General features: G+C 44.9%; 1 protein-coding gene across 7 annotated transcripts in view; it reads right to left on the reverse strand.

The window, feature by feature from the left end:
- Nucleotides 1–13,719, reverse strand: part of PICALM (phosphatidylinositol binding clathrin assembly protein) — a 495,196-nt gene that overhangs the window by 321,855 nt on the left and 159,622 nt on the right. For all 7 annotated transcript variants that reach the window (XM_086933969.1, XM_086933970.1, XM_086933967.1 and 4 more), the window contains exon 3: nt 1,716–1,791. In XM_086933969.1, the coding sequence (XP_086790095.1) occupies nt 1,716–1,791 (76 nt within the window). The remainder of the gene's footprint in view (nt 1–1,715; nt 1,792–13,719) is intronic.

Here is a 13,719-nt window from a genome sequence, read left to right on the forward strand (position 1 = left end):
TTCTTTGACCTTCAGCAGGAGGAAAACAATGACATAATTGCATTATGAATGAAGGTAAACCCTGCACATCATGAGGATACATGCATACCTCTTTGGATGTTTGAATAATACACAGTGAGGAAAGCTGCTAACATCCTATAATAAAGAAAACCTATAGGGGTACGACAAAACCACATAAATGAAAACAACAAGTATCATCAAGTAATATTGCTTACCATATGAAGCTTTCTGAATTGGGAAACAGTGCTGGGGTCCTACTCTCGTGGGACTAAGGGTCCTACCCTGATTGGGATAATTTACAACCCAAAACCTTTATTTTGAGGACTACTGGTGGCCATTAGCAAGCGGATTGACTGATTTCATTTGAATGACAAAGGTGTGATGATGAAATCAAAGTATGTTCTTAGTCCACTTTAACCATCAACCAGACCCAACATTTTAAACCAGGTATGCGTGGTCATTTCGTCACTACTTTCTGTAGATGCATTTTTCAGTTTCACAAACAGGATCAAAAAATCAAGCAGCAAAACGGTAGATCCCTGGTACCTCGACAGAAACAAAAGGCCGCATGTGGACATTTACTAACCAGACACATGACTACATTTAGGCAAAATATCGAAATCACTACATATAGTATGGGGAAACGATATTAGATTCTTAATGTCTGAAACAGTTGGTAGTGTATTGCGATGACCTAACTGGTAGTCTTCGGACTCCTTTGAGGCAAAGATTTCTGAGATGGGCTTACAAGAAAGGCAGATGAGGGGCAGGCTGGAGGTGGCACAATATGGTAGCAAAAAATTCTGACCTGCAAAACTATCTTTGTGACAAGTAAATATGGTGTTAAGAACAGTAAATCTATACGTCAATTTAAACTTGCTTTGATGATATAGTGGTACTCAATAATGTGCAAGCAGATATTGATGTAGTAGCTATTGTGACACAATCTGCTCAGGTGTCCAACAGGTTACACAAGTGCTTAATTTGAGTTGGTGGTTTCCAGTGCTTGGCACCTGCACTTATTTGTCAACGCCCGCACTTGTTCAGTCTGCTACATGGTAGCTCTAGCGGTCGGATTTAGAAATGACCACAACAGTTGCCTATTATTTCAATATACATTAAAAAGGACTAATTCCCGCCACTCAAGCTATTATTATAGTGCTGGGTGTATGGAATAGTCTACATTGTCACACTTGCAGGAATGTGATGGTTAGCAAATGTGTTGACGCTGTCATTGGGTCAATGGATGGGGCAAACTGCAGTGGCCTCCTGATGAGGTCCGTGGCACTTATTCTTTATTAATTTATTTATCTATGTTTTCAAATTAACCACTGTTTTGCACCGATTGTATGCCAAATGCAAACACTATGGTACACAGATTAGGCAGACTCCTCATTTAAGGTTGGTGACCGAAAATTAAAATCCAAAAACATATCTAATGAGTTGAAGGCAATCAACAACAAATGTAAGAATCTAAAAAGCTGGTGAGTTATCATCTAATATTGCACAGTGATTGAGCATGTTAAACTCCTATAGGACTAGGAAAAACAGAGGAAAAGAGATTCTTCTACTTGTTTCACTTTTATGCCAAGTAGCCTCACACTTAGATTCTTTACAGTTTTTAATAATGTCTTCTATAAAATTGCAATTTTTTCTTAAATGTAGTGCATCCATGAAGAATTGATACAAATTAATACAGATTCTTAAATTCTTACCTTGCAATCCACTTTTGTCCAAGAAGTTGCTCAAGTTAAACAATGTATTTCTAGAAGCCAGATACTGGATAAAGCGCTAGATCAGAAAAAGAAGAAATATATATATTTTTTTTAACTTAAAAATTATGCAACACTAAATTTCCCCCAACTTCCAAATAAAAAGGATTTATCATAGAGTTTAGATATAAAACAAATTGCAAAAACATAAGTTAGCCCCACGTTTCAAGATTATATCTTAACATATTTGCATTCGGAGTAGGCTTTTTTATTTGTTGATCCCTACATGTGTGCTGAAGGCATATTAAATATCACAATTTTAGGTAAAACCAATAAGCACTGGCGTGGCTAGGCACCATAAGACGGCAGATGTCTGAGCAGAGAGCTCCTGCTAATGCCCTGCCACCACGACATCAAAGGACATCAGTGTCGCTCTCACTACCTGACGAATAAGTAGATTAGCTCTGGATAGCGGCTTTATCGCCCGAAGGCTGCTGGCACAAGAACAGTGCCCGAGGAGCAATGTAGAGAGCAGTGCCTTGTGGCATTGATCATTGGAGTGTACATGCAGATGCAATTATGTCACAGCATGCCACAGAAGACAGGGAGACTGTGCAATTACGGATGATCAAGCTAGAGGAGTAGCATGTTATACAGGGCAAATGTGAAGATCAGGTAAAGCGATCAAGGCAGAACAATGTCCGTATACAAGGAGTTCCGTGAGAAACAGAGGGAGAAGAACATGGTCAGTACAAGCAGGGCCTCTTCAATGTGATTTGAGAGACAGCAAAACAGAAGGAGAAGACCATGGTCAGCACAAACAGGCCTCTTCAATGTTATTTGGGAGACAGCAGGTAGAAAGCCTATCAAGTTCAACTGAATGCTCTTAGTGTATCTTCATTTCTTTTAGGGCTAAAAAAGCATCATGAACAAAGCGAGACTAGCTGGGTGGTTGTCCTGCAATGGAGTGCAGCTTCAACCATTTGAAGATCTTGCAATAGTAACTATTGGCTCCAGAAAATGCCATGAACTGCAGCGTCTGTTAAATAGTTGACAACACATAAATGGTCCGCTAGGTATTTCTTTCCTTCAAATGAACTACAGAAGAGCACACGTCGAGGTTTGTTTATCCTCCGTTACTGATGCATGGAAAGTCCCTGGACATTCCCCAAAATCATTCGCTATTGATTCATTTACCAAAACTGTTAAATCATGTAAATTGGGTTCAACTAAAGCTATGATTCCTCTGAAAATTCTTTAATTGGATATCCTCCGACATGCTAAAACTGTTTTCAGCATCAACGAGCTCTCAGAAAAACCACAAAATGGTACCTTTTGAGCTTAAGCAAAAGGATTGTAACACCTCTATAAAAATTTTTAAAAACTTTGACCAAGGAGAACTAGCCAATTATTGACCCATCACACTTTTACCGGCAGTGGCAAAGATTTTGGAAAGCATTCTGACTTTTAAACTTCCAACTTATTTGGAAATTTTTCTATACTGTAATGATTCTCAAGTTGTCTTTAGACCATGTAGAAGCACTGAATCAGCTTTGGTAGTAGACTCATATGATGTTCGAAAAGCAGCCAACTGTTTGGTTTCCAGCTTGGAAAGCAATGGGTCCTTTCAACATATGCATTCAAGCCTCAGTCAGGGAGCGCAGGAAATGCTTTATCAAAGCTTTACACAATGATGCCATGAATGTCATTGCCTTAGGCACCATCTTGTAGTCCTAGTACGCCAAGACTGCTTCATCTGGATCAATTTAGTCCTTCAGTTCCCAATGAGTGTTGTAAAACCGCTCTTTGTGTTTTTGAGACTTTTAGGGAACTGAGACATAGTACCTTTTATTGTTCTTTGTTCAATCTCAGGTAGCAGAGAGGTAAAAGATATGACAGACTAGGTAATTCTCTTAAGAGAGCTCTGCAATTTCTGGTTTGTAGTTTAGAGAGCAAGATTATCTTTGCAAATTTCTTCCTACTGGGTCAGGAGCAGATTACATACTGCAGATACATAGGCCCAGTGGGAGACGAAAGATTGGCCTGATTCATTAATAAGGAAGAGATGTTAAGTATGTCGCTATGGGAGACAATGATTTCAGGAGGTGCATTAGATTTGCCGGCAGATCTAGGTAAAGGCACAGGGTGTAGTCGTTTGTAGAATTCTACCATTCTTAAATAGTCTCAGATTCCTCAGGAGAGCCTGTTTCAACAATACCACTCCAACGTCCAGAACTGTCTAATTTATCTAGTCTGATTTCTAATCAGACTAATCTGACCCAGAAAAAACATTATCTCCAACAGATGACTGTGCAAAATTGCTCTATTATATCATCTCCCTACAAGTTTATTTTTGTTTGCCTTAGATACATTTGTCCTGCCATCTATTGTAAGTGTGCCAGCCTTAATTGCAGTGATTCTAAATATTTCACTGGAATCAGGTTACAAATTTCGCAGAATATGATTGTGTCTAGTACTTTACGAGTCTCAATAACTCCGCATGTTCCCCCTTGTGGAACACAGTAGCTGAGTAGACCTAGAGACACAGGGGTCAAGAATGGGTTCAGGGTCAAGAGTTTAATCATGGCGGTCAACAACTTTTTTAATCCTATCCAGATTCAAACATGTATAAGTTATTACCAGCATAACAGTATCCACACACTCACGTAATGAATGTTTTGGTAGCACAGGTGCCAATACTTGTGCTTGAAGTGGGGATAGAGTTGGGTCCGATATTATAATTTTTAAAGGTCTTCAGGTATTGTGTCAATGGCATGTGAGGGCAGTTTAACAGTATTCCTGCCTCAACACATGCAGACGACAGCCTTTGAAGCAATTATGTTCCCTCTCATTGACATTTCACTGTCATCACTGGCATGAGTCTCTCTCAAGCTGGATAGCTCCAAGCTCCTAAAGTCACCATGACAAGGGCTTTCGTGTTCAGCCACAGAACCCAATTGATGGGAGGAAAAATGGTTTGCCCCAGAAGACACTCAGGGAATCAAAAAGGTAAGCACAGCCAACAGAATGGACAAAGCTTAGAGAGAATGAAGGAGAGTAGCAGCTTCTGTCAAAGCAGCAGATGACCACAGCCATAAAAGAGAGCCAGAAATAAAGCATATATCCAGAGGATGGTCACATCATCAGGAATCAATTAAGGCATCTAAAGTTTATTTCAGCGAAAGCTATTATACTAGGCAATTACTTCAGTGGCGGGAGGTAGCAGGGTCCCAGAGAGACTGCTGCCCAACTTCAGTTGGCAACCATCCCTCCCCCAATTAAGCAACTTTCTTTCCAAAACAATACCATTCTTAATCTAAGGAAAAAACAGCTTGGCATGGGGATGCTGATAAGCTCTAGATGCCCATTACAAGAGGTGGGCATTTATAAAGAGAAGAAAAGCAGTAATTAATGGAAAATACTAGGCCATTCTCTCTAGAAGAGTTAAATTGTTACAACCAACCATGGGCAAGAGACCTCATGCAGCTACAAATCCCAGAGCTAAATGATTCTGTTTTGAGTCCACCACTATGGGAGGTGATTTCCCAACAAGAAACATTGGAACAGGGACATGGGAGGACCTTCCTGATATCCCCAGAGGGTAATCTATGGCTGGGAGACATGGGGTTATTAGTTGCATTGAGCTGTAGGCAACCCCTGAGAGTCAACGACTCAGAATACTCTACTGTACAGGCCTGCTGACTTTATCAGACCAGTGGGGGTGAGGGTCCACTGGCACATTTCAGTGGCCCACCCAGGAGGTGGGGGGGGGGGGGGGGAGGTTGAGTGGGGTCGGTAATTGGAAACTTCATGATATTCTACTTATGGGTTCTATAACAACCCTAAATGTTTGCCTCTATGAAAACACTGATTAAGGAATACTTAACACATAATGACATTGGGAAGGTGGACAGGAGATGTGTATGGGATGCATTTAAGACTGAGTTGCAAGGTGTTTTCCTTTAAGGAGCCACTCATTTGAATGCGATGAGGGAGGCCCTATGAAATACGCTCACCCGGGAGCTGTGTTCGATCGAAAGGGAACATACGTTTTTCCCTTCCAATAAGCTTCGTCATCAGCTTACAGCTTTGAGGGACAAATTTGAATGGTTTAAGAAGAAAAGGCAAAGAATAGGTTCCATGAGGGAGACAATAAAGGCAATCAGCTCATGGCTAAGTGCGTGTCAAGCACATAATCACATAGTGGAAGTAAAAGATGAGAATGGCACATCAAACATAGCGGCAGAGAAGAACCGGTTCTGCTATGAAGCTCTATACAGGGTTGATCCCTCTGAGACTAAAGCTAGAAATATCTATCTAGAAAAAAGGGCCTAACTAGTCTAGATGAAGCAGTGGCAGCCACTCTAGATGCTTGGATGAAGAAGAACCCCTGTGGAAGATCAAACAACTGAAGCCTGCCAAGGCGCTAGGCCTGTACGACTTCTTTGCCACATTCTATAAAAAATTTGACCCACACTCCCAAGCCCCCAACCCACCCCGCTAGTTACGTTAACTACATTGTTTACTCTGACCGTGGGGGCATGACCACTTTAATAGAGGTGGCCACAATTTACTAAATTCTGAAAGTCAAACAAAGCCTTTTAGTAGGATATAAGCAAATCAGCTCAATGGTGAGCACCTGCCACTGCTTCATTCGGCCCAAGCTGGCTGTATTCAGGGTCACAAATGTATTGATAGTAGGAAGAAGGTACTGCTTCCTATTGATATAATAGGGCAGTCCGAGAGGAGAGAAAAAAAGCTGAGATCTGGATGGGCTGGGGCACTAGAAAAGATAGTCTGAAGGCATTTGGGTTTTGGCCAATAACATAGGATCGGTGCTCACCACCTACTAATGACCTAAGGTGAAAATTAGTGTGAGAGGGAGGTTTACGGAGGATGTACAATCCGCAGTGGCACTTGTAAGGCTGGTCTCCTCCTCCTCCTCCTACATTTTTCTCCCTTCCTGGAACAGTTGCTCAAAAAGATCAGGCATAATTAAACCATTAGTGGGATCAAGTTTTGACATGACACCCTCAAGGTCACACTATTCACTGACGATATTTTAATTGTTTTGACGGACCGTGAGGGGCCATTTGAGATTTCATGGCCAAGCTGGAAGCCTGTCATGCCTTGTTGGGCTCTTATATCATCCTGGACTCATTGTTGGGGGTCTGGTGGGAGCGGGACACTCAGCTACTGAGGGTCTTATGGGAAAAACTCCCTTCCACTGGTCTACATCTAGTGCGCACTGTATGGGAATCAGATTAACTCTAAACTTGTGATTAGGTACCACTAAGAATATTGTTGCACTGGTTAAAATAATCAAATTCAACCTAGAGACCGGGCACTTCCATACAATGTTGTGGGTGAGACGCAGAACATTATTAAAGAAGCTGCTCTTCCCAATAATTTTATATGCAAGCCACTCCTGATTCCCATAAACTATAGTGACATCAAGCAGCTACAGGATATTGGTAATGCCTTTGTCTGGGGAGGGAAAGCCCTGGGACTGAGCACAAAGAAATGCTTTGAATATCCCAGGCTGGTTGTGTGAAGATAATCCGGCTTTAACATTTTCACGTGGTGTCCACAAATGCATTATCTGACTAAGTGATGGCAAGGGGAATCACATACATTTTGGTGCTCTATACAGCAAAACCTTACAACATGCCTCTAGGTAAATTCCCATGAGTCACACGAGCCCAAAGGGGAAGAAATAACTACTGTTCTCAAGTCATGGACTTCACCTTCAAGCTCTCGGGCAGAGAATAGAGGTATGACCTCATAGCCAGCCCCATTTACCCCACTATTTGGGTACACTAGTGTTGCGCCAGTGTTTCATAGGAGAAAACTTAAGGGCTGTAAGAAATGTGGCTGTTGTAGGCTACAAGATCTCATTCATCACTGTTGGAGCCATTAAGTCATTTGAGATTCTTAACACTCATGCTGAAGCAGAAAGATTTCACTACTTGCAACTACGGCACTGGGTTACACAATCTGAGGTTAGAAAAGGAGCTTCAAGGGAGTGAATTCCTTTTACGAAATTCCTCTGTACATTGACTTCTACAAGACACCTGGCATCCAGGCTCTTTTTCTTTCCTAATTCACATCCACCAGAGAGCACAACTCTTTCTGCTGCAGTGGGAGACAAATGAGCATCACCTTGGAAGCAAAGTAATGGGGAAGCTATATCATAGAGCAAAACATTTTGCTAGAGATGGACAAGGGAAGGAATCTTCTTATGAAATCTCGCATAGATGTCACATTACCCCAGCTAGACTACACGTAAGGGATTGGTGAAGTCAGAAGGCAGTTGGGAAGGTGTCGGCAAATCTCCATATTTTTGGAAGGGATTTTAGAATTAGGCTAATAACTTATACAAGTCTAGCCAGATGCCCCAAAGGGATTTTACTAGGCAAGTAAATTACCCATTATATTATGCAAGAGGGAAAATATCCTTGCTTTTGCTAGATTCCAATCAAATGAAATTGCCACGATAGAGAAATAATCAGATCCCTACATTTGAACTGTAGTTACAAAGGGTGTGGTCACTCTTGAGCCACGAGAAGCTCGCATATAGTTTCCTCAATATAAAATTATATTTTTGTGAAATATGAGTCCTACTGCTTTCTTACTTAAACGAGGACCACAAAGGGCTATTCAAAAAGAATGAGGGTGCTGGGCCTTCTAGACAAGAATACCTAACTTGCCTGAACCGTGGCAGGGCTCTGGGATCTCAACAGACCTGTGAGCGACACTGGATGCGCGAGGGAACCAGCCTAGAAAGGAATGGAACCAGGTTAGATTGAGAGAAAAAGGATGTGTTAAGAACTGTGTGAGGAGTGGGTTGTTGGGTACAGGAGGGTTAATTGAGGGTATGCTCACCTTGAGTTGTATCATATTCTTAAAATGTAAAATTCCATAAACAATTATTCCAACTTAAAAAAGTTAGAGCTATCGGTATTGTAAATGACATTTTTTTTATTTATGTGTTGATTTTGAAAACATAAATAAATGGCATTGTCATTTACAATGCCAATAGCTTAATCTCTCACAAATGCGAGACCTATTGCATTTGCACACACACACACAGAGCCACACACACACACAGAGCCACACACACACACACACAGAGCCACACACACACACACAGAGCCACACACAGAGCCACACACACAGAGCCACACACACACACAGAGGCACACACACACAGACACACACACACAGAGCCCCCCACACACACACACACACAGAGCCACACACACACAGACCCACCTACACACACACACACACAGAGCCACACACACACACACACACACACAGAGCCACACACACACACAGAGCCACAAAAACACAGCCACACACACACAGGGGCTCCATGGGACGTGGCACAGCTGAGGCTCTGACGCAAGCAGGAGGGGTGAAGGCTATAGAGTGCGGAGCCGAGAGTGCACAGGCATGGGAGGGGGGTCAAAGGCTATAGAGTGTGAAGCCAAGAGTGCACAGGCAGGGAGGAGTGAAGGCTACAGAGTGCGGAGCCGGTGTGTGCACAGGCAGGGGAGGAGAGAAGGCTACAGAGTGCGGAGCCGAGAGTGCACAGGCAGGGGAGAGGGGGTCAAAAGCTACAGAGTGCGGAGCCGAGAGAGCACAGGCAGGGAGGGGTGAAGGCTACAAAGTGCAGAGCCGGGTGTGCACAGGCAGGGGAGGGGTGAAGGCTACAGAGTGCGGAGCCGAGAGTGCACAGGCAGGGAGGGGTGAAGGCTACAAAGTGCAGAGCCGAGAGTGCACAGGCAGGGGAGAGGGGGTCAAAAGCTACAGAGTGCGGAGCCGAGAGTGCACAGGCAGGGAGGGGTGAAGGCTACAAAGTGCAGAGCCAGGTGTGCACAGGCAGGAGAGGGGTTACAACTAGAGATTGCAGAGCTGGGGGTGCACATGGTGGTAAAGTTAAGCGTGCACAAGGAGGTAAAGGGTTCAGACTGTAGGCAGCAGGGCCTACTGTCCACTGGGAGCGAAGGGACTATAGCTTTAGAGGGAAGGAACGATTGAGGGAAAACTCAGGGACTGGCAGTGAACGAGGGGTGGCACAGCGGGGCGCTAAGAGGGGCAGAGTGGGTGTGCGTGGGGTAGTACGGGGGCAGAGCTGGGTGTGCGCAGGGTTGTAAGGGGGTACAACCAAAGGTGGCAGAGCCGAGGGTGCGCAAGGCTGTAAAGGAGGTACAACTAAACCTGGCAAATCCGGGTGCCCGCAGGCCTGTAAGGGGGCTGTGGCTGGGCTGTTAGGTATGCAATGCATGAGGAGCCTCCATTGCTGAGAAGCCGTGCCTGCTGTCCGCAGCCCCTCCGGTCGGTCCCAGCCGGGCTGCCTGTCCAGCCCCACAGAAGATCCCCAGCAGCTCTCTCGCATGCTTCCTGGGAGTGCGGCAGTGCCGTGACTGCAGAGGGACCTTCCCCGGTCCTGCGTGCCTCGAACCCTCTCCATCGGTGTGACACTTGGCCTCTTTGTGGGGGAAGTGTGGGGCAAAGCAATACTGTTCGGCAAGGTAGTTCTTGTGGAGGTGGGGGAAACGGGTCTTACACGTTCTCGCTAAGTGGAGGGGCTCATCAGAGTACGGTGTTGGGCTGCCAAGTGGTGCCAGTCTATCTTTGCAGCAGCAGGAAACTGCTGATATGGGCTGTTGAAACTCTCAGTATTTGTTTACATCTCTTCAGCTTCGTACTTTACAAATCGCAAACGCACGAGTATTAAAGCCACATAATCGGACGCTGCCGCGACTGCATTGCCAAACATGTATAATCCCGTAAGAACGAATCCTACAAACCTTCCTACTCCCAATATTCACTGGATGTGCCCTATTCAGTTAACCGTTTTCCTCGTGCATCCACAGGAGTAAATTCGGAGTGGTAGCCAACATTTCAGGAGAGTGTCGTAGAGCTGAACTGAGCCAATACCCAGAACCTGAGACCAGCAGACCGTATCGTCTTAACTGTAAAGGCGAAAAACAACAGCGCGATCTGGGGCCCAGGTACTGCCACACACATATCGGAGAGGGCGAGGATGCCTGAGATCAGCTGAAGACAAGAGGCGCGTGCAGCCCTCCTGTCTTCTGTCAGAAGTAACTTGGAAACAGCTGTTGTCAGCCCTCCTCCTCTTGGAGCAGCCTGGCCGCGGCTCTTCTCCCATCCTCTGCAGCAGCCTCGGTGACTCCGCAGGGGAGAGCGGAGGCTGACCTTCTTACGTACGGACTGCAGCGTGAGCTGAGCCGGGCGCCTACAGCCGGCGACGCATCACTCCCCGGTCGAGCGCAGGAAATGGCCGTAGGTGGAGTGGGGACGTGACCCTGCCATAAGGCAGGGAACATGGCGCTCTGCTGGCCAGCAGCAACTCTGAGCAGGCGAGAGGGAGCTCCGGCCGTCGCTGCCCTCCAGTGAGGCTCCATGCCAAGGTGAGTCGGTAAGGTCTGGGTTTAATGCAATGTTTCAAAACTCAGTGCTTTAAAATAAAGTCGGGCTATTATTAATTGCCTGTTCGTGCGAAGAGCAGGGGCCACGAAGTGAGACGCCTGGACCACAAATCTTAAATAATAATGTGTCAACCAAGCGTGTGAAAATAACAAGCGCTCGAGCGATCGCAATTTGTCTCTAAGCCCCGTCCTTTTCACATGGGGGGCGTGTTTTCTAGGATGTAAACAACAATCAAAAACACGCCCCCCAGTCTGAAAAGGGCGGGGCTTACAGACAAATGGTTCTTCTTTCGATCTAAGCCCCGTCCTTTTGCGATTGGGGCACATGTTTTTGACTGAGAACATCACTAGTAGAACAAAACTAAAAAACATGCCCCCCAATCCGAAAAAGACGGGGCTTAGAGTGAGAGAATGACGTCACCGAGACCTCTTCTCCAATTGCTGGCCGCCGTTTAGGAGGCCAGCCAATGGAGTAGAGGGGCGGGGTATTCCCTCGCTGCTCAGAGTCATTAAATCTCGCCAGCGAGACTGCGCATGTGCACAGCCTACGCTAACTGAGACCCTAATATTATAAACTTTTGAAGGACAACAAGTTACCCTTACCATGCGTCCCATATGGGGTGCACTTTTTTAATGTTTCTTGACATCAGGAAGACTTTAGAAAAATGTTACGAATGTGCAGGTGTTCTGCTTGTGCAACATGGCCTTGTGTCCATTTCCTCTGCTCGACTATCATGAAGACATTAGTCTCATATAAGTGCCCAAACAAAGTAGTAATTAAATAGGCAGGCCAAAGCTAGAAAGATGCAGCTAGGGAAAACACACTGGTGCATTGAGAGAACCAAATACACATCCACTCTATGAGGAAAGCAGTATTAACCTGTGAAAAACCAGTTTTGTTTTGCTTACTGACCTCTGGTTTTGGATAATTGCTGTGACATGGTACAGTGCCCATCTTTTAAAATAAGGTATGCTGCTTGTGCAGCTTGTACAAGAGCGTTTGGGCGGGTTTCATGTGCAGGCAGTATCAGACTGATGTTGAACTCACCATGGTATTGGAACAGAGGCAGGACTGTTGTAGATGAGCCCCAGACTAAATTTGTTGTGGCTTCCAAATGTCTAATAATTCAACTGAAGTGTACTTCTGCAGCATTTAAATTGGCCAGCACGGTGTGCTGAAACTTTTTATTTCTGATTGGCACATGATAAAAAGGTCACTGATATGTCCTTTCCTCTCAATTCCTGAGTCACAAACCGATAAAAGACACTTTTAACTCTATGTGACTTAATTAACATACCTAAAAAATAACATTTTCTCACCAGGCTTAATGGGATTTGATTTTTGAGCTGCTTTACTGGCAGTCTTAATTAATCTGCCGCCCAGCTAGCATATATGGCCCCCACACACTCACACAACAGGCACACCCTGGAGGGATTAAACCTGCTCCTTAAGCTGAACAAAAAAGCCTACCTGTCAAGTGGCGAGCTAAAGTTTATTTCTTTAAAATCTTGGGCGGAAGAGACCAGGTCAGAATAAGAGAAGCTTGAATCAGAGAAGTAATTTTCAATTTTGATCCAAGCCACCATTTGAATGTCTTACCAGTGTACCTTGTATGAGATTAGGAAGCCAGAGAGCCCATACCCATAAGAGCCAATTTGGTGTGATGTGGCATCAATTGAATGGGTAGGAGATTCCCCCATGTTCTATAACTCCCCATCTTCATTTTAAACTCATGCACGGGGAAGAACAGCCAAGAAGAGGCACAACAGAGACAGGCCAGTGCAAATGATGACACCCTGACTGGAGTGTGGAGGAACCCACTCTAGACTTGAATTCCCAGCCTCCCTTTCAGGACCAGTTGAGGGTGGATTTGCTAAAGAGGTTAAAGGAAGTAGGTCCCTGTGGACTGGTCCTGACTGTAGATAGCACAGGAGTGGGTATTGCAGATGCCTGCAGGACACAAAAACGCCCTGCAAGTGGCTTATGGACTGGGCTTGGGAAGTGCAGGCAGAGAGTGGGGTCAACTGCCGGGGACATTGTGGTTCTGCTGTCTGGAGCCCCACAGGTCAGGAAACCATCAGGGCTGTACAGGGTGGCATGTCAGTGTCCTACAGCCAAGCTGTTTTCAAAGAAGGAGAAAGCAGCAGCTGTAAAACGTCATCAGGCCTCCTCCTCATAACGTTTTGCCATCTGGAGAAGCCAGGATATTGCCCACAGTGAATGGAGTGTGCCATCATAATACAATGAAGAAAACTGCATAAAACTGGACCTTTGGGATCAGAGACTGCCCAACATGAAATAGCCTCTCATACATATTTTTCTTTAGGTCTGGTCAAGACCAATTGATGTTAGTCAAATTATAACTGTATATCTAATATACTTACTTAGAGGGCCTTTCAGCCAGCCCTGTTCATCCATTGGTAATTCACACGTTACTTCCCCCACTAAAACATACAGTACAGGGTAATGGATCAACCCACTTCAGCTAAAGGCTAACTGCACTGTGATTGATGAATGTCTGCCTTTTTACAATGAACACATCCTC

The sequence above is a fragment of the Lissotriton vulgaris genome, chromosome 8 (genome assembly GCF_964263255.1).
Source record: "Lissotriton vulgaris chromosome 8, aLisVul1.2, whole genome shotgun sequence".
NCBI lineage: Eukaryota > Metazoa > Chordata > Amphibia > Caudata > Salamandridae > Lissotriton > Lissotriton vulgaris.